This window comes from Aquarana catesbeiana, linkage group LG05, assembly GCF_042186555.1.
Source record: "Aquarana catesbeiana isolate 2022-GZ linkage group LG05, ASM4218655v1, whole genome shotgun sequence".
Taxonomy (NCBI): Eukaryota; Metazoa; Chordata; class Amphibia; order Anura; family Ranidae; genus Aquarana; species Aquarana catesbeiana.
The window spans coordinates 476,925,457-476,949,749 of record NC_133328.1 but is presented as its reverse complement, the minus strand read 5'-3'; the positions used below and the strand labels follow the sequence as shown (position 1 = coordinate 476,949,749).

The following is a 24,293-nucleotide window of genomic DNA, read 5'->3' as shown; positions in this document are numbered from 1 at the left end:
TCCGGTGTACGTCATCACGTACGAATCCATAGGACTTTGGTGTGATTGTGTGTAGGCAAGTCCGTTCGTTAAAAAGTCCGTCAGAAGTCCGTCAGAAGTCCGTCGAAAGTCCGCTGGAAAGTTTGTCGGACCAGTCCAGTCGAAAAGTCCGCCCGTGTGTACGCGGCAAAACATTCCAGGGTAAGGATACTTATTTTCAAATCAGGTGACAGATATTTTCAGAAGTTCAATGTGATTTAATAATTCCATTTACATGGCATAAAATTAAGTTCCTCATCACTATATAACTGAGCTTTATGTCTATAATTACATGTACATAAACATATAACTTACCTCTTTACTCTTCTGCAGCAAACTTAACATACTACTGGTCTTCCCCAGGCTGGTCTCTGCCCCTTTAAGATGACCGGCTGCCTCTTTTTGTTGCTTGGTTAATTCAGCAACTCTTTTCTTAAATCAAGAAAAAATAATATATTTAAATGACATTGTATCAGCTGTTGGTTTTATTTGCTTTCTATTAATTTCATCATTTTACATAACATAAAAGTTTTGGTCACAGTTGGGCTTTAAATGAACAAAGTTTCTAAGACGCCAAGAAACAGTATTTGACCAGAAATCACAAACTTCAGTTTGGAAGTTAAACGAAAAATAAGGGTAACATCATATAATAACAGACTCAGGACATGCTAAAATTAGTGAGCTTAAGCTATAATTTACCATCATTAGTCATGTTTTTTATAAATTGCAGCATTTGTATGTTTTCTCATCTAATGGACACCAAGGAAATACATTCAACTCAAGGAACTGTTGAAATCATTAAACCTTCTAAATTGTGACATGCTAATGGGTAGCATTGGGCTAATGTTTTTTTATTCTTCGCAAAGTGTCTCTATAGACATTACCTATAATAACATATTTCACAGAAACTGATTTTTTTTTATTACAATGGATTTATAGGACCATTTTACATGCACATAATGTTCATCTGAGATCTTTTTAAAGGAGTTCATACACTAGAAAATGTGGTTACTCTATCTATCTTACAGCTTGATCTATTGCTGCTTTCCTCAGATCTGTAAACATTTGCTTCTTGAACAATCACCCAAAAAATACACATGAAATTAAAACAAAAAGATTATTTGTAAGCCAACTGCAATAGCTACGTCTTATTAACCACGAGTTACCTTAAGATCATCCAGGATAACTGTATTGTCTTTGTTGAGGTTATTTGCTTGTTTGGTTTGCGCTGAAGCCTCATCTAGAGCATCCCGGAGATCATTTATTTTGGCTTCAAAATCTTTTATTGACTTATTGATTTCCTTCATGAGCTCCTTATGCTGGTCAATATGCTTCTGGAACTGGTTTCTCACGCGGTTCAGTACTAATTATAAAAGGTATAGAGATAATTAAACTTCTGATTATAACCCATAAGTGTTGAACTCACTACCATCCAACATGACACTTGTTGTAGGGCTCAAAAATACTCCAGCCATACTTGCACCTTCCATTACTTACAAGATTTGGCTTCTTCTTTCTCACGTTCTGCTTCCGCTTTCTGTGTGTTGAAGTTGCGCTTTCGCATCTCATTTAACATGCGTTGAACCTCAGCCATTTTAGAAGACACTTCTCCAGTACTTGATGGGTCAGATGGTCCACTTGCAATCTCTTTAATGAGGACTGGAAAATCACAGAAATACATGTCACTACATTTACTCAATATAAACATAATAGTGGAGTACTAAGTTCTTATAAATCGCATAGGAGGGCAAGTACATAGCTGCCTGTTGCCAAGGATGATTCACAGGAGCCAAAGTGTCCCTTACCTCTTACTCTGAGGAATATTGAGATCATATATTTTGAAATGCATTATGATCTTGTGTCCACTAATGCTGTAATGGTTTTGGAGCAATTAATTTATATATCTATCTTTACACATGTATAACGAACATTTTATATTCCTATAATTGTTTAATATTATTTGTATAAAATTATATTTTAAGTAAACGATTAATTCAGCATGCATAACGCTAGCTTTGCAAACCATGCTGTGCTTTCTATCTAGAAAGTTTAGCACAGCATTTCTGCATTATTGTTGACAGTCTGCTCAACATGACTAATGAACAGTCTTGTCTATGCCATGGGATTGGGAGGGCCTGTGTCCCTTCTCTTATTTATTCATATTGTCTACATTCTGCTATTCCCTGTTGTTAAGCTCTGTTTGTCAACACTGCAGGTTCTGAATGTTTTACAAAGACCTTGCGTAAAGATGAGTAAGCGTATACAAGAGTAGAATTATTCTTTATTGCCAGTTTTGCAATATACATGTAGGCATGTACACAATGCGTATGAGCAGAAATTATTGCACTCAAATGTAATATTTTCTATTTTGTTTTATGGCTCTGTACTCATTGCTCTATTACTAATTTTTAAGCAGCTGTGTGTATGGTTCCATAGACTACAATGTTTCTACAACCTCTGGCAAAAATTATGGAATCACCAGTCCCTGAGGATGTTCCTTCAGGTGTTTATTGTTGTAGAAAAAAAGCAGATTACAGACATGGCCAAAAACTAAAGGCATTTCAAATGGCAACTTTCTGGCTTTAAGAAACACTAAAAGAAATCAAGAAAAATAATTGTGGTGGCCAGTAACAGTTAGATTTATAGAACAAGCACAGGGAATAAATTATGGAATCACTCAATTCTGAGGAAAAAATTATGGAATCATGAAAAACAAACAAACAAAATAACACTCCAACACATCACTAGTGTGGAAATTTGCATGTTTTCTTCAGACAGTCGTTCTATAAATCTAACTGTTACTGGCCACCACAATTATTTTTCTTGATTTCTTTTAGTGTTTCTTAAAGCCAGAAAGTTGCCATTTGAAATGCCTTTAGTTTTTGGCCATGTCTGTGATCTGCTTTTTTTCTACAACAATAAACAACTGAAGGAACATCCTCAGGGACTGGTGATTCCATAATTTTTGCCAGGGGTTGTATATATCTATCATTGTGCAATGCACAGAGCCTAGTTGGGCTAAAATACAGTTGCTGTACAAATTTGTTTAAAAAATTGAAACAAAAATTAGCTCATTAATTACTTTAAGGCCCCTTACACATGGGGCGTGCTCCTTTGGAGTCCATCTGCTTAGCGGGGAATCTGTCCACTGATCCCCATTGAGCAGGCGGATGGCTGGTCCATGTCTGCTCCTCTTATGTAGACTGGGCACAGACACAACCCACTCTCCTCTATGGACAGTCGAACATAAACAGACTGCCTGCCAGTTTGCACTCAACTGCCATCCGATCCGCCAGTCTGTTTTTAGCGGACAGAGTCGGATCTCGGCGGGTCTGTTGACATCCGAACCTCCAGAGAGGAGGCTGGTGGGTCTGATCAGGTGCGCCTGAAAAACGGTTCGCCCGTGTGAAAGGGCCCTAACAAAAAAAAAAAAAACAAGCTCTAAACAAAGCATTTTATTCTGGGTTGCCAAAGTGTCTGTAATTCAGAAATGATGATCATAACATACTGTTAATGTTCTTCACGAGTACATCAATGTTCAGCAGCATTTTGCTAGCACTACGGAAAGTATCATCAGCATTTTTCATGATGTCTTCGTACTTCTTAAAATTCATTTGAGCCTGAAATGAGAAAGAATGACCAATTATAATTCTCTAATTATACTATTAAAGTGCAATTCTGGTAAAATTCTAACGCTAAATCCACTCCCACCCCTATTCTAATACTATTCTATCTACCCTGTAAAAGAAAAGATGTCTATACTTACCTATTCTGAAGCTACTCCAGTCCTGTCACATGATTGTGTTCCAGTGCCGGCTTTAGTGTAGAGGAGAGGCAGCGACAACAGCTGCAGAGCCTGGACCAGAGCGGCTCCAGAATAGGTGATTATAGACAACTTTTAATTTACAGGGTAGGTAGACTAGTCTTAGAATAGGGGTGGGGGTAGGTTTAGGCTTAGTAAGAATTTGACTGGAATTCAACTTTAAATCTTTCCACAACTAACTTTGTTCAAGGCATTTCATGGCTCACCTTTTCGAGCAGAGCTGCTATGTCTTGTTTGAGCTTGTTAGTGTCTTTCTCCACACTGTCCACTTTCTGCCGTTGACTTGTGAGTTTACTGTTATAAATGTCATACTGTAGCTGCAAAGGAAGTCCAACAAAATATGTAAATATTTTTTTTCTGTATTTTTGGAAGTTTGGTGTGGAAGTTTGTGTTTTCCACACCATTATATATATTTTTTTAAAGTTTTCCATATGTATCCCAAGATTGTGATGCATAAACAGTTACTGTATAAAACAATGAAAATAAGAGAAAAGTAATTACATCCTGTACTTCACTTCTTGTCCCACAGACAAACAGGAAATGAGAGGAAATTTCCTTTAGCCAAGGGGGAAATCCTCTATTACACAGTTGTCACCGGAACCGATGTTCCTTTACTGTAAAAGTTTGAATTTTCCATCACTTTCCACAGACAATAGTCGTCAACACAAACAGATAGGGCGAATCAACCCAATGTGGGCACAGATAGCTTTTCTGAAGACTGTATTTAATTTTTTAATTGTAAAATACAGAAAAGAAAACAGCATATACAAAATCCATTAGCGAACTTGTAAACTTTCAAAAAATGAAAACTATTAAAAAACTGTAAAAAATTAACCTACTGTATTATAGTTTTTATTTTAGTTGAATTATCAAGTTAGGGCCATTTTGACAGACAAACAGTTACAGTAGTAGCTCTTTTATCTTGTCTTTTTTAGGTAACAACAGATTCCCATAATCCAGCTGAAACACAAATCATCTACCATCTACCATGACACTCAGAGTTATAACCTGCACCACTCCATTGCACTTACTTTTACTTCTTGGATGCGAGCTTCCAGATCTCTGATCTGCTTCAGTGAACGGCTGGAGGTATTAAAGCTTTGCAGTCTGGCCTTTATCAGGTTGAGTTCATCTTGTACAGTCATGAGATCCATCATTAGAGCATCAACGCAGCTGTCACATGCTGTAAGAATATCAAATGTCAACATACAATTGGAATTTATAATGCTTATTGACACCATTAAACACCTAGAGGTGATTACACATACCTCCAGTAGCTATAATTCCCATCTGCTACAGCTGAATATGCCCACCCTCTCTGTTTCACATACATTACCAATGGACGGCAAGGTAGTCAGTCTTAGTAAAAAGCCAATAGGAATGTGGGAGAGGGAAGGAGTGGACAAGCTCCAAAACCATCCAGTATTTGGCCATATTAGAGGGGAATGGGAATGGTTGTAGAAAGAAGGCTTAACACTTACATTCATCATCTCCAGTGTCCTTTGGATCTTCATCAAAGCATTCTGGAAAAAATAAAAACTTGGTTAAGTCTAATATGATAAAATTGCTGGAGTCCAGAAAAAAAATGCATGCTGGCAAAACACAGCAGGGTCAACTCAATTTACTAACTGATTTATTTTCACTGTTTCTCTTCCCATACAAATCAGTGGAAGTTCAATAACCACCTAAAGCAGCTTAACTGCAGGCAACTGTACTTGCAATGAGTTCTGAATCATTACAGAAGCATCTCAAACTGATGACAAAAGCACACTGTAATAGCATTTGCCCATCAAAGGTTATCAATATGAATGTCAGACAGGAGTAACACTTCAAACTTTTCCAGTTCTCCATTATACAAAGACACATATATAAATAGAGGGTGCCCCCAGAAATATGACAAAATTTGGCGCGCTTGGCTTGCTGAACCAACTACGGCTTGAAGGCTGAAGATAGGGAATAATAAATAAGGTAAACAGATAATCATACTAAAAAACATATCCAGTTGTGCCTAGGAGGGAGAGTGGAGGATACTATACATGACTAAGATATAACATACTTTAAAAAAGGGGAAAGAGACACCAATAATCCTAGATGCCTTGCTGCACGCCGACTAAAAACGTACATGAAGCCATAAATGACTTGAAATTTATTCAACATACGAATAACTGTTAAGCACTGTTGGTAATTTTTGTGTAAGATTTTGTTATCTTTATTTTTCTTTGTTTGTTTGTCTAAAAATACAATAAAAAAGATTTAGAAAAAAAAAAAATTTTCCAGTTCTGTGTGTAACTGTCAGCTTTAGCTACTGAGTTCTGTAAACAACTTGCTTTTTTCATCAAAGCAACCAAATCTAGCAAAGACAACATGTGAAAAGGAGCCTAGAGTGCAATCTGCAGGCTGGGATGCATATATAACATATTTGACCTAAAAAAAAAATTTTTTTTTTGCTAGTTCTAAATAATACTAAAAAAACATGAACAAATGCTTGTAACACAGGTCACATTATAAGTTCATTATATATACATTATATTCTTACCTCCAGTTACAGGATCACAACTGCCCAACTGCCCATTATTACCACAATTACATGGCAGACACTTGCCACCCAACCGTAATGGATTGCCATAGTATCCTAGAGCACATCTGCACAAAAAATGAGAAGAAACCTTAGCATAAAATCTAAATTGTACACAGTATACAATTTGCTATGCATAAACATAGCAAAGCTGCAATGAAATATTTCACATATAAAGCCTAGATCACACCGCAAATTTCACACCTCTGTGTAAAGTACTGTGTCATGTAGCGGATTAGGGAGAATACTTACTCTCCACAGTTATATCCAGTGTATCCTGGCTTGCAAAAACACTTTAGATTTCTCCCACTACCTGTACATCCTGTGGCAAAGCTGAAAATAACAGATGCATGGTATAATTATTTTTATATCACAAGCTATATGGTAACATACATCTACAGCTATAAAACAATTCTGTCGCTGCCTTTCTTTCACCTCAATTTTACAGTTTTGTGTCAGGCTTTCTATGTACTGGTTAGATAAATACATTTGTGCAGCAAACTGTGTGTTGGTTTTTACTTCATAAAAATGCACTAACATCAAATAATTTCATGCTTATCTGTAAAAAAAAATTCAAAGCCAGTGAATTAAACAGTTTTATTATTAACCTCTCTGGCGGTATGATTATTTCAGATTTTTGATGCTGAAAGCGGTACTTTGCATGGAAATTTGGCTTTTTATATTGTAGGCCTGTAATTCTTAGAAATAACTCATTCAAATCTGTCCAAACAAGAGTCTAGTAGATATCCCGGGTATCATAAAGTTTGAAACACAATATCATAAATTATAATATAATAAATAATTATAAATAATTATAACAAATAATAATATAATAATAATAATAATTTATTCAAGAATGTAATCAAATTAAAAACACTGAAATTTGCTCAGTTGCAGAATTGTCGCTGTCATTGCTTTCAGTGTTTGATGACAGATTTCCCCACAAATCACTATCGCTCAATTCAGCAAGTGATTCTAATTTATTATCGCTGTTTTCTAGCTGGTCTAAAACCACTCTTGTAAAGGGACGGTTTTGGTTGCTATGGACAATCTCCAGTTTCCAGGCAGAAAGAACAGTATTTATAATATAAAACTGCACGCAGGGCACTGGACAAACCACTAGGGACAAAAGGGAGGTGAAATAAATTGATACAGTAATGTAATCTGTAAGATTACAGTGTACAGTATATGTATTGTGTTTTTTACATTTTGAATTTGGCGTCTTGCTCCGTCGCAAATCGCGCTGTGATGAATTGATCGGAGGACGGCTCGCACACAGAGCGGGGAGGACATCGCAGGATCCTGGGGACAAGGTACGTTTGCTGTACCTGGATCCTGCAATGCGATCCCGAGTGTGGCTCGGGGTTACCGCTTTTGGTGCTGAAAATCCATCCCGAGCCACACTCGGGAATACCGTCAGGGAGGTTAAAGTGACACTAAACAATGTCTTTACTTTTCATAAATAATCCCTAAACTTCCACTAATTTGTGGTCCTGTAATCTATCTTTCACGAAATAATTTCTTACTGTGTTTTTCTGCCTCCTTGTATTGTTTTATCCTGAACCTTTTCTTCCCCCACTAATGTCGGTTTGTGTGGAAAAAGCAGTGAACGTTGGTTGTGGTCATGAGCACTGCTTTATACGCACTACAAATCCTATAGTCCATAGTTCTTAGTCCCTAGTCCATCACAGGAGTGAGAAAGAGAGGGTGGCTATGTCCCTACATACAATGGGGCTATGGAAAATTAATGCAGCCACCCTCTAACAGAAAGTCAAACAGCAACAGAGGAATTTGGAGATTTGGAAGAGGCTGAAAGCAATAGAAAGTACTTTTTTGAGTTAGAAATACATACATTCAAGTATCTATGCTATAGTAGGTGACCACGATATTGTGTCAATCTCGCCACAGTTATCGGCGAGATTTGACACCTACAAGCCCCATCGCGGGAGCCAGCTCCGAGATGGCTCACTCATCGGGAAAGGAAAACTTTTTTTTCCTTTCGCGATGAGCGACAGGCAGTGCTGACAGCTGTCTGATATGAATCCTGAGGGGGAACGCTGCGCCAAATTTTAAATGAAGAAACCAGCGTGGGTTCCCCCACAGGGGCATACCAGGCCCTTAGGTCTGGTATGGATTGTAAGGGGAACGGCGTGGGGGTCCCCCCAAAATCCATACCAGACCCTTATCCGAACATGCAGCCCGGCCGGTCAGGAAAGGGGGTGAGGACGAGCGAGCGCCCCCCCTCCTGAGCCATACCAGGCCGCATGCCCTCAACATGGGGGGGTGGGTGCCTTGGGGGAGGGGGGCGCCCTGCGGCCCCCCCACCCCAAAGCACCTTGTCCCCATGTTGATGAGCACAAGGGCCTCTTCCCGACAACCCTGGCCGCTGGTTTATCGGAATCGGTGGAGGGCTTATCGGAATCCGGGAGCCCCCTTTAATAAGGGGGCCCCCAGATCCCGGCACCCCACCCTATGTGAATGAGTCTGGGGTACATCGTACCCCTACCCATTCACCTAGGAAAAAAAGTGTCAATAATAAAAAAAACACAGTACACAGGTTTTAAGAGTCATTAGGCAGCTCCGGGGTCTTCTTCGGACTTCGGGGGGTCTTCTTCCAACTTCTCCCGGTGTTCCGCCTCTTCTCCCGAGCCCCTCTGCTATCTTCTTCCAGCTCTTTTGCCAGCGGGGGACCCGGTCTGCTGCGCTGTCTTGTCCTGATTTGTCCTGTCTTCTCTTCTTCGCAGGGAGTCTGGCGTCATAAGGGGGCGTGACCCCAGAGTCCCTGCGCATGCTGGGACCGTGACGTCACAAGGGGGCGGGGCCACCGCCCATATAAATGGCTCCGCAGCTCGCACACAGCATTCCTGCCGGAGACAGCATTGTGTTAACATTGGAAGAAGAGAAGACGGGACAAGACAGGACAAGACGGCGCAGCAGACCAGGTCCCCCGCTGGCAAAAGAGCTGGAAGAAGATAGCGAGGGGCCCGGGAGAAGAGGCGGAAGAAGACCCCCCGAAGTCGGAAGAAGAACCTAATAAATGACTCTTAAAACCTGTGTACTGTGGTTTCTTTTTTATTGACACTTTTTTCCCTAGGTGAATGGGTAGGGGTACGATGTACCCCATACTCATTTACATAGGGTGGGGGGCCGGGATCTGGGGATTCCGATAAGCCCTCCGCCCGCAGACCCTGACAACCAACAGCCAGTGTTGTCAGGAAGAGGCCCTTGTCCTCATCAACATGGGGTCAAGGTGCTTTGGGGCACCCACCCCCCCATGTTGAGGGCATGCGGCCTGGTGCGGTTCAGGAGGGGGGGGGCGCTCGCTCGTCCCCACCCCCTTTCCTGACCGGCCGGGCTGCGTGTTCGGATAAGGGTCTGGTATGGATTTTTGTAAGGGTTTCCCTTACAATCCATACCAGACCTAAGGGCCTGGTATGCCCCTGGGGGGGAACCCAAGCCGTTTTTTTCATTTAAAATTTGGCGCGGCGTTCCCCCTCAGGATTCATATCAGACAGCTGTCAGCACTGCCTGTCGCTCATTGCGAAAGGAAAAAAAAGTTTTCCTTTCCCGATGAGTGAGCCAGCGCAACATGCATGGGATCGCGCTGGAAACACAATCTCGCGGTCAGGTACTGTACCTGGCTGTAATAGCTTTTACTGTAATTATATTCAAGGTGTTGCTTTAGCTTTTCAAAGCATGATGAGCTATTCCATAGGGCAACTTTATTTTGTCTGAAGATGAATGGTTCTAAGGCAAGTGTCCTTCTCTACCCATATGCAGTTGTCGATTCCCGTTATGTACTCAATTGTCTTTACGACGTTAACCATGAAAATTTTAATAAACCAGATTCAACGTAAAAATACATACATAAATTGAATTTTCCTTTGTTAAACCAGAGTTTAGTGTCACTTTAATTAAAAAAAGTCACTTTCATTTTTTAGCATTCAACAGCAATGTATTTACCAGTACCGGATTTGTGTTATGGAGCAAAATCTGGAAATGATAGCATTTGCAAAAAGGGCTGGTCTTACCTAAAGTGTGTGTGGGCTGATGTCTTGTGAAGCCTCACTTACACTCTTTTATAAAACCAGCAAAATTTTCTGAAAACAATACCCATTACAGTATGCATAGGAGTCCCATACCAATAGCCATACAACATAATTGCAGTACTAGGCTTAGCAAGGTACGATCATGTATACAGATATGGACCAACATGTTTTTTTATTCAACAGTTCTCTATTCCAGATCTGGCCCTAAGCAACATGTGCAGTTTCCAGAAGTTTTTATCATTTGTGTGTAAACTGTGAATTTGTGTACTGTTTGTAAATTGATAGCTTTTGCACTATTGTTAAAACAATATCTTACCTGTTTGAAAGCACGGGGAGAGGACAAGCACATACGCTACATGACCCCTCTGCAGCATTCCCAGTGTAACCTTCTTTGCACAATTCACAGTGGTCACCTGCAGTATTATGCTGACAGTTCTAAAAGTGTAATACAGAAGTGAGTTAAGATAATGTTAGGTCTGAACATACTATTGGATACTGTAGACAAAGAGGCAGACATTATTTCCCCATCATCAGCAGAAATTTAGTCATCTCATTGAAGAATATTTAAAAACTGTCACCATGGTCTAAACAAGCTTAGTTATTATCTGGGGGGGGGGGGGGGGGTGATCCTAGCATAGAGGTGTTCCTTTGGGTGGGTTTTATTAAAAGCTGCTGGAGCAGCTGTGCATATTAAACCAATCAACATCTATCTTGTGTTTGTTCAAAGTATTTGTAAGTGGTCACCTTGTAAAATAACCCATTTAGTTTAAAATAGAAAAGAAAGGCAAAAAATGTTTGTATAGATATAAAAAAAATATAAATACATTTTTCTCTTTTTTATAAATGATCACATTCCCTCTGTTCTCAGCTGCATAAGAAACGGGGAGAGGAGAAGCAGCACCCTGAGCTTCCCAGTGAATGGCTGTGCAGTGGGGGTGTGTCAGGACAAGTCTGATCATTGGAGGAGAGCACACTGAGTTCCCAGCATAGCTAGAGAACTGACCACAGTGTGCTCTTCTGCTTAGTGTGGTAAGTTTTTAATAGGAAAGCAGAGGGACTAACAGGAACACCAGGGATTTCACATAAAAGGAAGCAATACAAAGAGAACAGGATACTTTCTCATACAAGTAGATGGTACAGCAGGCACATCTCAGGAATATGAAGTGTTGGGGTAACAAATGCTTTAAGATGTTCTATTCCTAGTAACTCTCCAAATCTAAAGCAAATGGTCATAAAAAAAAAGATGGTCCTTCATCCATGGAAAAAAATATTTACATGAATATCGCAAAATTCTTAGCACCGTGGTAATTAGATTATGTTAATTAGAACAGGGTGTTTTCACAACCTTTCGCACCTTCAGGCTCGGTTCACACTGGAAACGGCCGTGGATCGGACAGGAACACTGTGCATCCCTGTTCTCCATTTCAGGGAGGAATCAGGGCCGAATCTTTGCCTGAATTTGGCCCTGAAACGGAGCCAAAGATGCACCGCAGTCGCCCCGGACATATGTGAACCGGCTCCATAGAGAGCCGGTCACATTCTCCTGCTTTGCGAACTGGATGCGGGGAAACCATGTTATCATGTTCTTGAAAATCTGCATCTGCCTTAAAGAGGAGTTCCACCCAATCCTTGCCCCCTTACATGCCATATTTGGCATGTAATTTTTTTTGAGGGGGAGTCGTACTTAGTTTTGACAGGTACCCAGCTCCCACTTCCTAGGCAACTCCTCTTCTCCCCCTCTCTCTCTACGATTTTCTGGGACACGTCACAGGTCCCAGAAGATTGCCTGGCCACTGCGAAGATGCAGCGCGACTCTGCAGCTGCAGGCTGTCACAGTCGGGTGCCCACACTTGCAATGCCAGCGCCGCGGAGAGGAGAGGGAGAGGAACGATGCTTCAGGTGGCCACATCGTTGGATCGTGGGACAGGTGAGTGTATGTTTATTAAGGCTCCTTTCACACTGAGGTGCTTCTAAACTGCCAGTAAAACATTTGAGCGCATTTGAAGAGCTTTTCAGGTGCTTTTGAAGCGCTTTCCATTAATTACAATGGAGAGGGGCGTTTTTTCACCGCCCTGCCAGCCCACTGCCCCAGTGTGAAAGCATTCATTGATTTTAATGGAAATAGGTTTTCGTGAGCTTTTCGGGTGCTTTTTTTAGCGTGAAAGTGCCTGAAAAGCGCCTCAGTGTGGAAGGTGTCTCAAAGCAGTGTTCCAGTCATTTTTAAGTTTATTGAGACCCCTTTCACATTGAAGCGCTGCAAAATCTGCGCTAAAACGCTGGTAGTTTTTGCAACGATTTTGAGGCGCTAGCGGTGTGCTTTTCTAGACCCCTTTCACACTAGGTCGTTTTGCAGGCGCTATTGCGCTAAAAATAGCGCCTGCAAACCGACCTGAAAAAAAAAAGTCCTGTTAGTAGCATCTTTGGAGCGGTGAAGGAGCGGTGTGTATACCACTCCTCCACTGCTCCTGCCCATTGAAATCAATGGGGCACCGCGGCTATACCGCCGGCAAACCGCCTCTGCAGAGGAGCTTTGCAGTGGTTTTTAACCCTTTCTCGATTACTGCCGCTAAAACAACAGTAAAGTGCCGCTAAAAATACCGCCAACGCTCCTCCAGCCCCAGTGTGAAAGGGGCCTTAAGGTCACAAGACAACGTGACCATAAAAAAAAAAAAAGAAAAATAGCTGTTTTGGGGCACTTTGGAAGCGCTGCCCAATTGTTTCAATGGCCAGGGGTGTTTTTGAGGAGCTTTTTTAAAAGCGCTCCAAACATGCTCCAAAAATGCTGCTTGCAGGTCTTTTTTCCCCGCCCCGCAAGCACACCACCTCAGTGTGAAAGCATCCATTGAAACTAATGGAAGGCAGTTTTCAAGCACTATTTGTAGCGCAAAAGCGCCTGAAAACCGCCTCAGTGTGACAGGGGTCTAAAAGTCAGCAGCTACAAAAAGTGTAGCTGCTGACTTTTAGGTTGGATATTAATGTCGGGGTATGTTCCTGACAATTATTAGAATTGAAACTGAGAAAGCCATTTGAAATGGTGGTTAAAAATCTTCAACATTACTAAACAAGTCAAGTTGAATGTGATTAAGTACTACTAGCTATGGCAAGTCCAGCTGAACATGATTGACTACTGCTAGATAAGCTATGACAAGGATGAATTAAAACATTCACAGACAAGCTGTAAATTAGCTCCAAATTAGGCTCTAAATTTATGTTATGCTGGAATGATTGACACACAGCGACACCATTATCTGGTTAAAAACTCAACTTATTGAAAAGCTCTGTGCAGAAGGCACTGATTCCCCCTGTTTCTCATAGTAAATGGAAAAAAAATAATTTACCCATGTTTAAAAGCTGAAAATTGTGAATCCTTGCAGTTTCAGTGGGAATATATCCCACTGCCTTTGCCCTCAGTGAAACATCTGCCTGTCTTTTAAAATGTGTATAGGATTAATATATATGGCATACAAAAAGCTGGACAGAAAGTTGGACCATCAGTGCTAATGTAGGAAATATAGCATTCATTGACCAGCTACCTAGCTATTATTACCATTATCTCATTAATAATATTTATTATCTGATTTCACCAAAATATGTGCTTAACTTGATGAAAATGAAGAAGGATCAATGAAGATAAGCTGGTTATATAGGGTATTTTCTTAGGATCTATCTAAGAGGTAAGTTGCCACGAATACCAACCAAACAGAAGCTGGTCTATAAGCCGACTGTCTAATGAATAATGAATGATCATGTTTATGTGAATCACACAGGAAGAAGGTAGGCACTGCAGTGAGACACCTCTGATTCAGGCATATCAGGGGAAATAAACGGTCTCACAAAAGACCTTTTAGTCTGTCCAACCTATCTTTTATACCATCAGCATAGGTGTGCACAGCCTATTGCATTAGGGTGAACACCTCAAACTCAAATACATATGTGTGTGTCCATGTTTATATATACTGACAGTGTCAGTAGGGCAGAGATTGGTGTTAGTAGGGCAGTGGATGGTGTCAGTCGTTTCTATTTGTAGTATTTTATTTATTTATTATTTTTTTACAATTTTATTATTTTTTTTACAAAAGTTTTAGGAGCCCCGTTAGGGGGCTTTGGTAAAATATCAAGGGTTTAAACAGGGGGAATCTGCACCACACAGGGTGATTAGGGTGTGCACGCCTATGACCATCAGGGATTGTCTGTTGGTGCCCACATGTACGAAACTGATTGCTGTTCCGGCAACAATTATTACACCTTTATTGCCAGTTTTAGACCCCTCGATTAGCTAAGGTTTGTCTGGTCTTATAAAGCATTTTCACTGCCCATTAGCTCTGCAGGTGCCCGAATAAGGGCATTCAACATTTAATACTCAATCATGTTCTTGGTCTTTAGCAAAGGTTCTATCATGCCAATAATGTATGGGCCCAAATGAAGACTGATGTTAGGCTCAGTATGATGAAAGAAAGAATAAATTTACTACAGGGTGGAGATCTTTGATGTCATCACAAACCCCCATGATATTATCTCTCAAGCCAGTTGTTATGTATATGTGATACCTATAGGTAATTTTATCAGTATACATTAGAACTATCTTTGTCATTTAAGCCATTTAAGTAAAAGTTAGAATACTTTGGCAGTTTATGCAATAGCAACCATGACAATTTAATGGAGACTTCAGCTGTTATTATAGTCTCATTTATTAGGTATATATTAATGTAATGGCTGTGTTCCAAACCACATTTAATGATATGACCCATACTTTTCCTTTTATAGACATGATGAAATCCTCAGTTACAGACTGTTCTAGTCTGATATTAAATGTTCGCATTTTCCTGTAGCACACAAGTCCTGTAATGGCTTGTTCTACCTGAGAAGTGAACTGTAATCTGGGCACTCCCTAAACTGATGAACTGCTTACATGACAGAACTGCTTCCACACTAAATGCACAACAGAATCTGTTCTAGTAACCCAGATGAAGACATTCCGAGCTTATAAATTAGTAGCAAAGCAAGGTTTAAACATATCACTTTTTAAAGACCTTGTTCTTTCAATGTACCGTGATCCCTTGTTGCTAATTAATTAGTTCAATAATACAGTAAGTACGTAATGTATCAGTGAGTTTTTTGTAGTAACATATAATCCTGTGCTTTTCTCTGGCAATGTATTTCAACAAACAGTAAAATAATCCTAAAAAATCTATTTTAAATTTCTGTTTTTGTGCATTTCGTCCATTTGTTAACATTTATACAGTGCACTTTAATTTAACAACTTTGCAAGTTTACTGCTAATAAACAGGTGTGGAGACTGATCAGATTGTGCACTGTAGTTTATCAAAGTGTGGTGTTGATTTACTAAAACTTGAGAGTGCAAAATCTGGTGCAGCTGTGCATGGTAGCCAATCAGCCCATATGAAAAGGCCCCATATGTATACTAATATTTTGGACAATCTATGTGATTGCTTAGTGAACCTTTTCTTTGTTCCACAGAAAGTTCCACAGAAATAGGAATGATTTTTTCACTTTAAGTGTACTACAATAGTCTTATGAGCCGTACACATGATAGGATTTTCCGACAACAAATGTTGGATGTGAGCTTGTTGTCGGAAAGTCCGACTGAGTATATGCTCCATAGAACATTTGTTGTCGGAATTTCCGCCAACAAATGTTTGAGAGCAGGTTCTCAAATTTTCCGACAACAAGTCTTGTTGTTGGAAATTCCGAGTGTGTATACACAATTCCGACGCACAAAAGTCCACGCATGCTCGGAATCAAGCAGAAGAGCCGCACTGGCTATTGAACTTCATTTTTCTGAGCTCGTCGTACGTGTTGTACGTCACCGCGTTCTTGACGTTCGGAATTTCCGACAACATTTGTGTGACCGTGTGTATGCGAGACAAGTTTGAGCCAACATCCTTCAGAAAAAAAACCACGGTTGTTGACAGAAAATCCTATTGTGTGTACATAGCTTTAGAGTGTAAGACGAGGCAATGGTAAAAATCACAGCAGCTCCCCATAGTGAAATGATGAAATTATGTCCAGGTCAATCATTACCCATCAGGCTCCATATTACACACTATCAATACATATTTTTTGGGAACATATTATATTTTAAACTGCTCTAATGCCAGAGACCTGCCATTTAACTTTCTGCAGCACAAATTATCTAGAATGACAGCTGTATCAGCTGGTGTTAAATAAATATGAAATAGTTACTGGGAAAGAATTGTGAAGCTAAAGCTTCAATACATTTAAAGTTAAGTTGTATAACCACATTCCAAGGCTGCAGCTAGATCTCTGTTGTCTCACACCTGTGCAGCAAAGTCCACTTCTGTATTGCAGCCCTTCTTACAGCTCATTCCTACAATATACCGATCTGTTTATTGTATTCTTACTAACTATAAATTAACTTTCTCTGATTTTTGTGTGCATACAGTGCTTTGTAAGTTGTTTCTGTTTTATTCCTATATAATATCCTCTAGAGAGTTTATATGTGATACATTCTTTTCTAAAGCATATGGATTAAAGAAGGAAATTTGGACAGTAAACAAAGTATGTTTTAGGAAGAATGTGAACACTTCCGTAAGAATAACGATATAACGAAATGCTTATTTCAAGGCTATTTTAAGCTGACCAAATACAGAATTAAAAAAAGTTACATATAAAATACTTCCCCAGGCATTGTACTACAAGATCACCTTTCTCAGGAATGAAAAGGAATTTTTGATGAAAGAAAGCAATGTGTGTGCTCAAGTGTCCTGATAATAAGCAATGTGAACTGCTAGAAAACCCCAAGGAGTCTGAGAACATTGAAGGGGAGATCCTATCAACAGTGCCACCAAGAAATAAAAAAGTCATAAGATTTATAACTGAAATATCACTTTTGAGTTGACTGACCTCATGGAAAGAAATAATTTTAAGTAGTTCCTACAAAACATCAGTCACTTATGAAACCAGTACTTACAATACATATTCCTGACCCATCGTGGCATCGCGTTGAATGTCCATTACATCTACATGGGACACATCTTCCCAAGTACAATCCTTGATTCTCACGGTAGTGTCCAGGTGCACATTCCTGAAAAAAGAATATTTGAATAGTCATATTGACAGACTTGATTAAAATGTATCCAACTACATTTAATACGTGATAAAATATAAAACAAAAAGTGGAACTCAAGACAAAATTGTAAAGGTATGCATATTATAGGCATTGCTTGAATCGTTTACATACATTAATGTTTTCCCTTTTTCCATGCAATGAAGATAAACCTGCTTTAGGATTAAGTGCTTTTTAATCTGCCTCAACCTCTGCAACATCCCCAGAATATGCCCCTTTTTAACCAATGACACCACAAAGCTTCTAAGTCACTCCCTGGTCATCTCTTTCCTCGACTACTGCAACTCCCTCCTCATTGTTGCCAGACACATCCACCTTGCCAACCACTCTCTGCCAATCCCTCCACTGGGTTCCGCTCATCCAACAAATAAAATTCAAAGTACTAACAACAACTTAAAAAGCCATCCACAACTCAGCCTCCAACTACATCACTAACCTGGTCTCAAAATATCAACCAAACTGCTCTCTTCGATCCTCCCAAGATCTCCTAGCTCCCTTGTCACCTCCTCCCATGCTTGCCTCCAGGACTTCTCCCGTGCTTCTCCCATCTTTTGAACTTCCTACCTCAATCTGTCCGAATATCTTCTAATCTATCCATCTTTAGATGATTCCGAAAACCCTTCTTTTAAAGAAGCCTATCCTGCTTCTAACTAACACACTGTGTTTTTACTTTCTCCATCAGCTCATCTACCACAGTTATTACCTTTTGTATCACTTGACCCTCCCTCTTAGATTGTAAGCTCTAACGAGCAGGGCCCTCTGATTCTTCTTGTACCAAATTGTTTTGTAACTATAATGTCTGCCTTCATTTTGTAAAGAGCTGCACAAACCGTTGGCGCTATATAAATCCTGTAAAAATAATAATAATAATTCTTCATCTTGTCACCTGGACCTATATTTGATCCCTTAAAGATTGTGTATGGATATCCTGAGATCAGACTTGTTGCTTCATGTACACTAGCAGCTCCTATACTTGCGTTTAGGAGCTTTTGTTTTGTTTTGCCAAGGCTTCTAAACTCAACTCCATATAAGCCTATGTGTTTTTTTGGAAAAAATACACTTTTTTGAATTAAAGTTAGCCTAATTTTTTTTATATTGTGAAAGATAATGTTACGCCGAGTAAATTGATACTCAACACGTCACGCTTCAAAATTGCGCCCGCTCATGGAATGGCGACAAACTTTTACCCTTAAAATCTCCATAGGCAACGTTAAAAAATTCTACAGGTTGCATGTTTTAAGTTACAGAGGAGGTCTAGGGCTAGAATTATTGCTCTCGCTCTACCGATCGCGGCGATATCGCACAATTGTGGTTTGGGGTCAAAAATTCCTCAGATTTCATATTTACACCTAAATTCAATAAAAAATTTTTTTTAAAAATTGTCATTTAAAAAACAAATGGCCCTTTTAGAGCTATGAACGGGAGTGACGTTTTGATGTCGCTTCTGCCCTGCACTGTTATGGGCACGGATGGGGGCCATCTTCCCCTCACTCGTCTCCATGCCCAGCAAGGGTGAAGATCCGGTCGCCTCCACCGCTGCCGACGGCTCCGTTAAGCGAGGACACCGAAGCGCTGCGGGAGGGGGGCCCTCTCCCACCGCCAATAAAAGTGAACTCGCAGGGAGAATCCGCCACAGATACCACTATTATCGGAAACTGGACCACCGGCCGAACAAGAGGATACCAGGGTTATGGCAGCTAGTTGCTACCATAACAACGATATCCCCCTTCAAATTAAGGATATATTAGCGTGAATATATCGGTGTGTGGCGGTCTGGAAGTGGTTAATGAGCTGCTCTCCATTTTTGTTCTATCCTTACAAACCAGGGGCCTCCGAACTAAGGCACCCCAGGCCAAATGTGTCCCTCTACAAGATTTTTTTCTAGCTTGCAGTTAATATCAGTGGCGTATCCTCTGTGTGGGCCCATTGTGCTCATACACAGATCTCATTGTAGGCCAACAGAGTTCCACTAGCAAGTGCTTGCCCGAGCATTTGCAGGAGAATGGAACTTCCTCTGTCCAGACCTGCACCACCTCCTGCTGTGCTGCTACAATGTAAGGAGGACTCTTTTGTAAGGGGGTATGCTGATGTAAGGGTGGATTATGATGCAGACTCTGGCGTAAGTGGGATCCTGATTAGAAAAGTGCAGACTGACTTTAATTCCTTTGATCTTTAGCCCTGGTTCACACTGATGCAGTGCGATTTCTAGGCGTTTTCAAGGGGCAGTTGCAGTGTGATTCTGTTGCGATTTTGATGCGATTGGACACTGCTGTGATTTTTGTTCTCTCGCTCTCTCTCTAGAGAGAGAAAGGACTTCACAAATACAGGACATTGTCCAAGAAAACGCACTGAAATTGCCATCCTTTTGATCACTTATGAGTTTTGACTTCAGTTTCCATTCAAATCTTTGGGGCTATAAAACGTATCACATCGCATTGCAACAGACCCTTCTGGAAATTGCATCATGTTTCGAATGCATGTGTGAATGATCTCAATGGAAAGCAATGTTATCTCACTTACAGTAACATGCAATTCAATGCCTTCTGAAACGCATCCAAAATCGAATCAGGGCTTATTAATGGCTCAAGCTTATTTGGAATTTCTTTGCTTTGCTTTACTGATGCTCCTTCTCTGTTACTTCTCTGTTGTTCTCAATCATATCATTCTGATTACAAAAAAGCTCCAAGTAAAACATATTCATTCATTTAAACTGCCGCCAATCAATTATAGCGCTCAAATCCATCCAATCAGAAATATATATGGAAGTGGATCAACAACTTTTAAATAATAATAGCTTAAGTTGTTGTAATACTATTTATCTTTAAAGCAAATAAATCACAATCAAAATACCATTAGCAGACCACATTTTTCTTTTGAGGTACAGCAACTCTACAATTCGATTGTAATTTATTTTGAAGTCAGCAAACAGTATAGAGCCTTGAACATGAGCTCATTTGCAGCAGGTTAAGGCATCTCGAGGCGTTGTACAGTAAGACCCCAGGTGCATTGTTTTAATGAAAGAACGTAGAAAAAAATGACTGAAGCTATCCTGAGAACAAGCACTCACATGCAGAGCACATACAGATCTTTGGCTGTTCATGAGATCTACAGGCCCTGACAAACGTATTGTTGCATTCATTATTACTAATAAAATAGAGGATTATTAAGTAGCTGATTTATTATGTAATTACAAGTTCCTGTGGGAACACAACCATATAAACATTTCACTGTACTCATCAGGAAATCTTTGTAATCCACTTAAATTCTCACAAATAAAGACATGCTGATTTGTTTACCAAGAACAAACAGTAATGATATGCCAACTGCAGTACTCCACCTCCACCAATCAGATTTCACCATTTTGCCGTTTACAACAATCAGAATGATGAAGGATAATTGCTGCGTTGTCAGTGATGGTATTGCCCTTGAGACAAACGCTGAAATCTGATTGGTTGTCATGGGTAGCACCAGTTTATTGCCCTTTTCCATATAGTATTAAACAGGCCCCACAACACCTGTTTTGCAGTTGGTATAGTACACAAGTATGAAATATGGCACAAAAATCTAATCAGTGCAACATAAATGAATGTGTTTGCTTTTCAATTCAAACCTAATAATAATGAATGTTAGTAGATGAGTCACAACTCATTGTAATCTTCACTGTAGAGGAAATGATCCTTAAAAAAACACTACTGTAAAACATTTATTAGTACAACCAGACAGGTCATGGTCAGGTAAGCTCAAGGCAGCCAAAAAGAGAAGGCCGATTAACTAAAGCAATACTAGCAATATCGAGGATTAAGGAGAATGTTGCAAATTATTTTTACATATACCTAACTGATAATATTGGAAATATTTATGCACAATAAGAATGCTTCCACCATACCAATGCCCAGTTATGATAGATACATAGTGCTGTATGAGTGATAATTTGAAATCAATAACTTGTATTTATATGTCCTGTACTTCTTCTATGCGATCTGTTCTTGTATTGCCTATTCAAAATACTAAAAAAGAGATTACACTAAAGAAACCTGAAGTCCCACACTAATCCACCGTGAAGCACAGTAAAGCCTTCTTTCAAAAGATGGTATTTACATGTCATCATTTCCATCACAAATTCCAAATATACTTTTTAATGTCTCCTTCAAGTGGTTCTTTATAGAAGCCACGGTTTTCATGCACTGCACTGATGATGGCCAACTAGCCACAAACAACTGTGAGTGTGTGTGTGTGTGTGTGTGGGGGGGGGGGCTCAAATCTAGTGTGCCACTTTTCTGGCGTTAATCCCTCTTGTCAATGTATTGCACCAAGTTCATGAAGCATTTGCGACACTTTTGGTTCTGACAGCGACTCGTGCACCACATTCAGGGAACTCTAAAATGTGCCACTTTTACATTGTGTCACAATGAATGTGCTAAATGTAAAAAGTGGAGCTAATTAAGACCAACTCTCTTTTGCCATACAGAGAGAAAATCTGTCTCAGATAGATTTTGCGAAAGTGTCTCATATGCATTCTAAATGCGACGCAGCATGAGCCAAATTCAAGTACAAGTTCTAGACGGGTATATGAATTTGGCACATTCTTCATCACTTTTGGAATGTATGCGAGACACTTTCACAAAATCCGCCTGCACCAGTCTTTATGAATTCTAGGAAGTAAGCTTTATGTATGGACTGTATGTATACTAAAAATATATTTTTGTATTCTAAATGAAAAAAAAATGTATATATATATATATATACAGTATATAATCAAAAACAACTGTATGCAATGCAATTTGGAATGAATGGCTAATATGAGACTGTATTCAGATTAAAATTCAGAATAATTTAATATTCCCAAAGGGAAATTATTATTTAATCCCAAAGGGAAATTATTATTTATGCTATAAACTAACAGCTCTGGGTGTACAACTGGTCCAAGGATTTGAAGGAATGATTGCATGTCCCTGAATACTATTCATTAATGAAAAAAAAAAAAACTTTTTTTTTTTCTTTATGAAGCCTGTGCTAGGTTTCACAATAACATATTTGAAAATAAAATAGAAAAAAATGGTAATACAATGATACAGCCTACACCTTATACAGGTTGTCAGCTACATTTGTCTGCAGTAATAAAAAAATCAGGCTCAGTCTCAGTACTGTACATGTAATACATGCTGCTCCATCATAAATAACTATTCCAGCACAATATCAGTTGATACGCAAAACATCATAATTTCAAAGTACATATAAGTCAATAATAAAAACAAGGGATTCAAACATCATAAAACAAACATTCTTTTCAGCTGCCCTCGTCAAATGATTCCTTTGTCTACATAGGAATTATTTGACCACATGCTAAATATACATACATGTCTCACCTTGTTCGCATGTCCATCCAAGATATTCTGCTGTTGATTAAAACTATGAGGGACTTGCAGGAACTCTGATCTCTGCTGTATGCCAGCTACACCACAAAGCACCAGGCTGGTCAAAAAGCATGCCAGGCAAAACATCTTCCTTTTAGGAAAAATGAAAAGCTCCTTCTACTTGATTCTGATTCTACGAACAGTTCCTTATAGGATTTAAATAGTAATATATATTAATATATAAATATAGAAAGTTCTTCTGTACTGCTCCTGCAGCCTGTCAGTGGGCACCCATTCTCCAAAGTGCAGTCTGTGCTTACAAAACTGTCATCCACCTTGTGACATCCCTCTTATACTGCAGAATTCTGACTCAGGTATCCAGGTTAACTGATAGGAATACATGGTGCTGTGTTATGCTCCACCTCTTAGATCACAGCATGAGTCATATTGTGTAATAAATATATGTGGCCCCAAGGCCTGACAGGCAGTTTAGTATACGGTAGCGTATCTAAGGTGTGTCTGATAACACATCGCCTCCACCCTGGGAGAGTCAGACATTTCTAGACCACTCGTACGGTAAATCACTGCCTGCGTAATACCGCAGACAAGTAGGATGTATGTGTGATGGATCAGTCAGAGGTGGCACGGCTTCCTTTGGGCTACATATTTTTAGCATAGCACAGTTAGACCAGAGGCTCTGTACAAACAAGCCATTACATGCTGCACGTTCTGCTATTCCTCACTGATAGCATTAGGGTTTTCAAGTGCATCATTAGCCTATTGGATTGTACAGGTGATTGTATATCGTTGTCAGCTATTACGTCTGCGAAAGGCGTAAAAGACAAATTAACAACGATCTAGGGACTTCCTGTGTTTATCCAAAGTTTTTATTTGGTAAAAAAGGAAAGAAGAAGTAGTATGAGCAAGGTACAGAGTTTAATAATGATCTACATCTTAATAAGTTGACAGGCCTAAATAAATAATAAAAATAACAAAAATGGACTTTGTAGGCACCATTTATAAAGTATACATACATTTTTTATTAAACATATAGTACAAAAATAGGTTAAAAACATTGCAGTAAAAATGCAAGCAGCTACTGTAGCTAAACCTCTCTAGTGTAAGTTAAATACAATAGATGCATAACATTAGCGGAGATGAAATCCTGCAGTAAAGGAAATTCCACCATGATACACTACAAGCCCAGATAGCAGTGATACCCAAAGAAGATAAAGACCCGACGCAATGCGGGAGTTACCGCCCAATATCCCTCTTGAACACAGACCTAAAACTGTTTACCAAAATACTAGCCACCAGACTACAACAACAGATACCTGGTCTGATACATCTTGACCAAGTGGGTTTT

At 39.6% G+C, this 24,293-nt stretch overlaps 1 protein-coding gene across 1 annotated transcript in view; it reads right to left on the bottom strand.

Moving 5' to 3' along the window:
• Positions 1 to 24,293, bottom strand: part of LAMA3 (laminin subunit alpha 3) — a 271,677-nt gene that overhangs the window by 51,216 nt on the left and 196,168 nt on the right. Inside the window, exons 41-51 of the mRNA XM_073631481.1 lie at positions 17,418 to 17,531; positions 10,782 to 10,900; positions 6,669 to 6,749; positions 6,378 to 6,484; positions 5,323 to 5,364; positions 4,873 to 5,024; positions 4,048 to 4,158; positions 3,527 to 3,638; positions 1,516 to 1,677; positions 1,185 to 1,381; positions 334 to 450 (exon numbers count right to left, since the gene is read on the bottom strand). Coding sequence (XP_073487582.1) covers positions 334 to 450; positions 1,185 to 1,381; positions 1,516 to 1,677; positions 3,527 to 3,638; positions 4,048 to 4,158; positions 4,873 to 5,024; positions 5,323 to 5,364; positions 6,378 to 6,484; positions 6,669 to 6,749; positions 10,782 to 10,900; positions 17,418 to 17,531 — 1,314 coding nt within the window. The remainder of the gene's footprint in view (positions 1 to 333; positions 451 to 1,184; positions 1,382 to 1,515; positions 1,678 to 3,526; positions 3,639 to 4,047; positions 4,159 to 4,872; positions 5,025 to 5,322; positions 5,365 to 6,377; positions 6,485 to 6,668; positions 6,750 to 10,781; positions 10,901 to 17,417; positions 17,532 to 24,293) is intronic.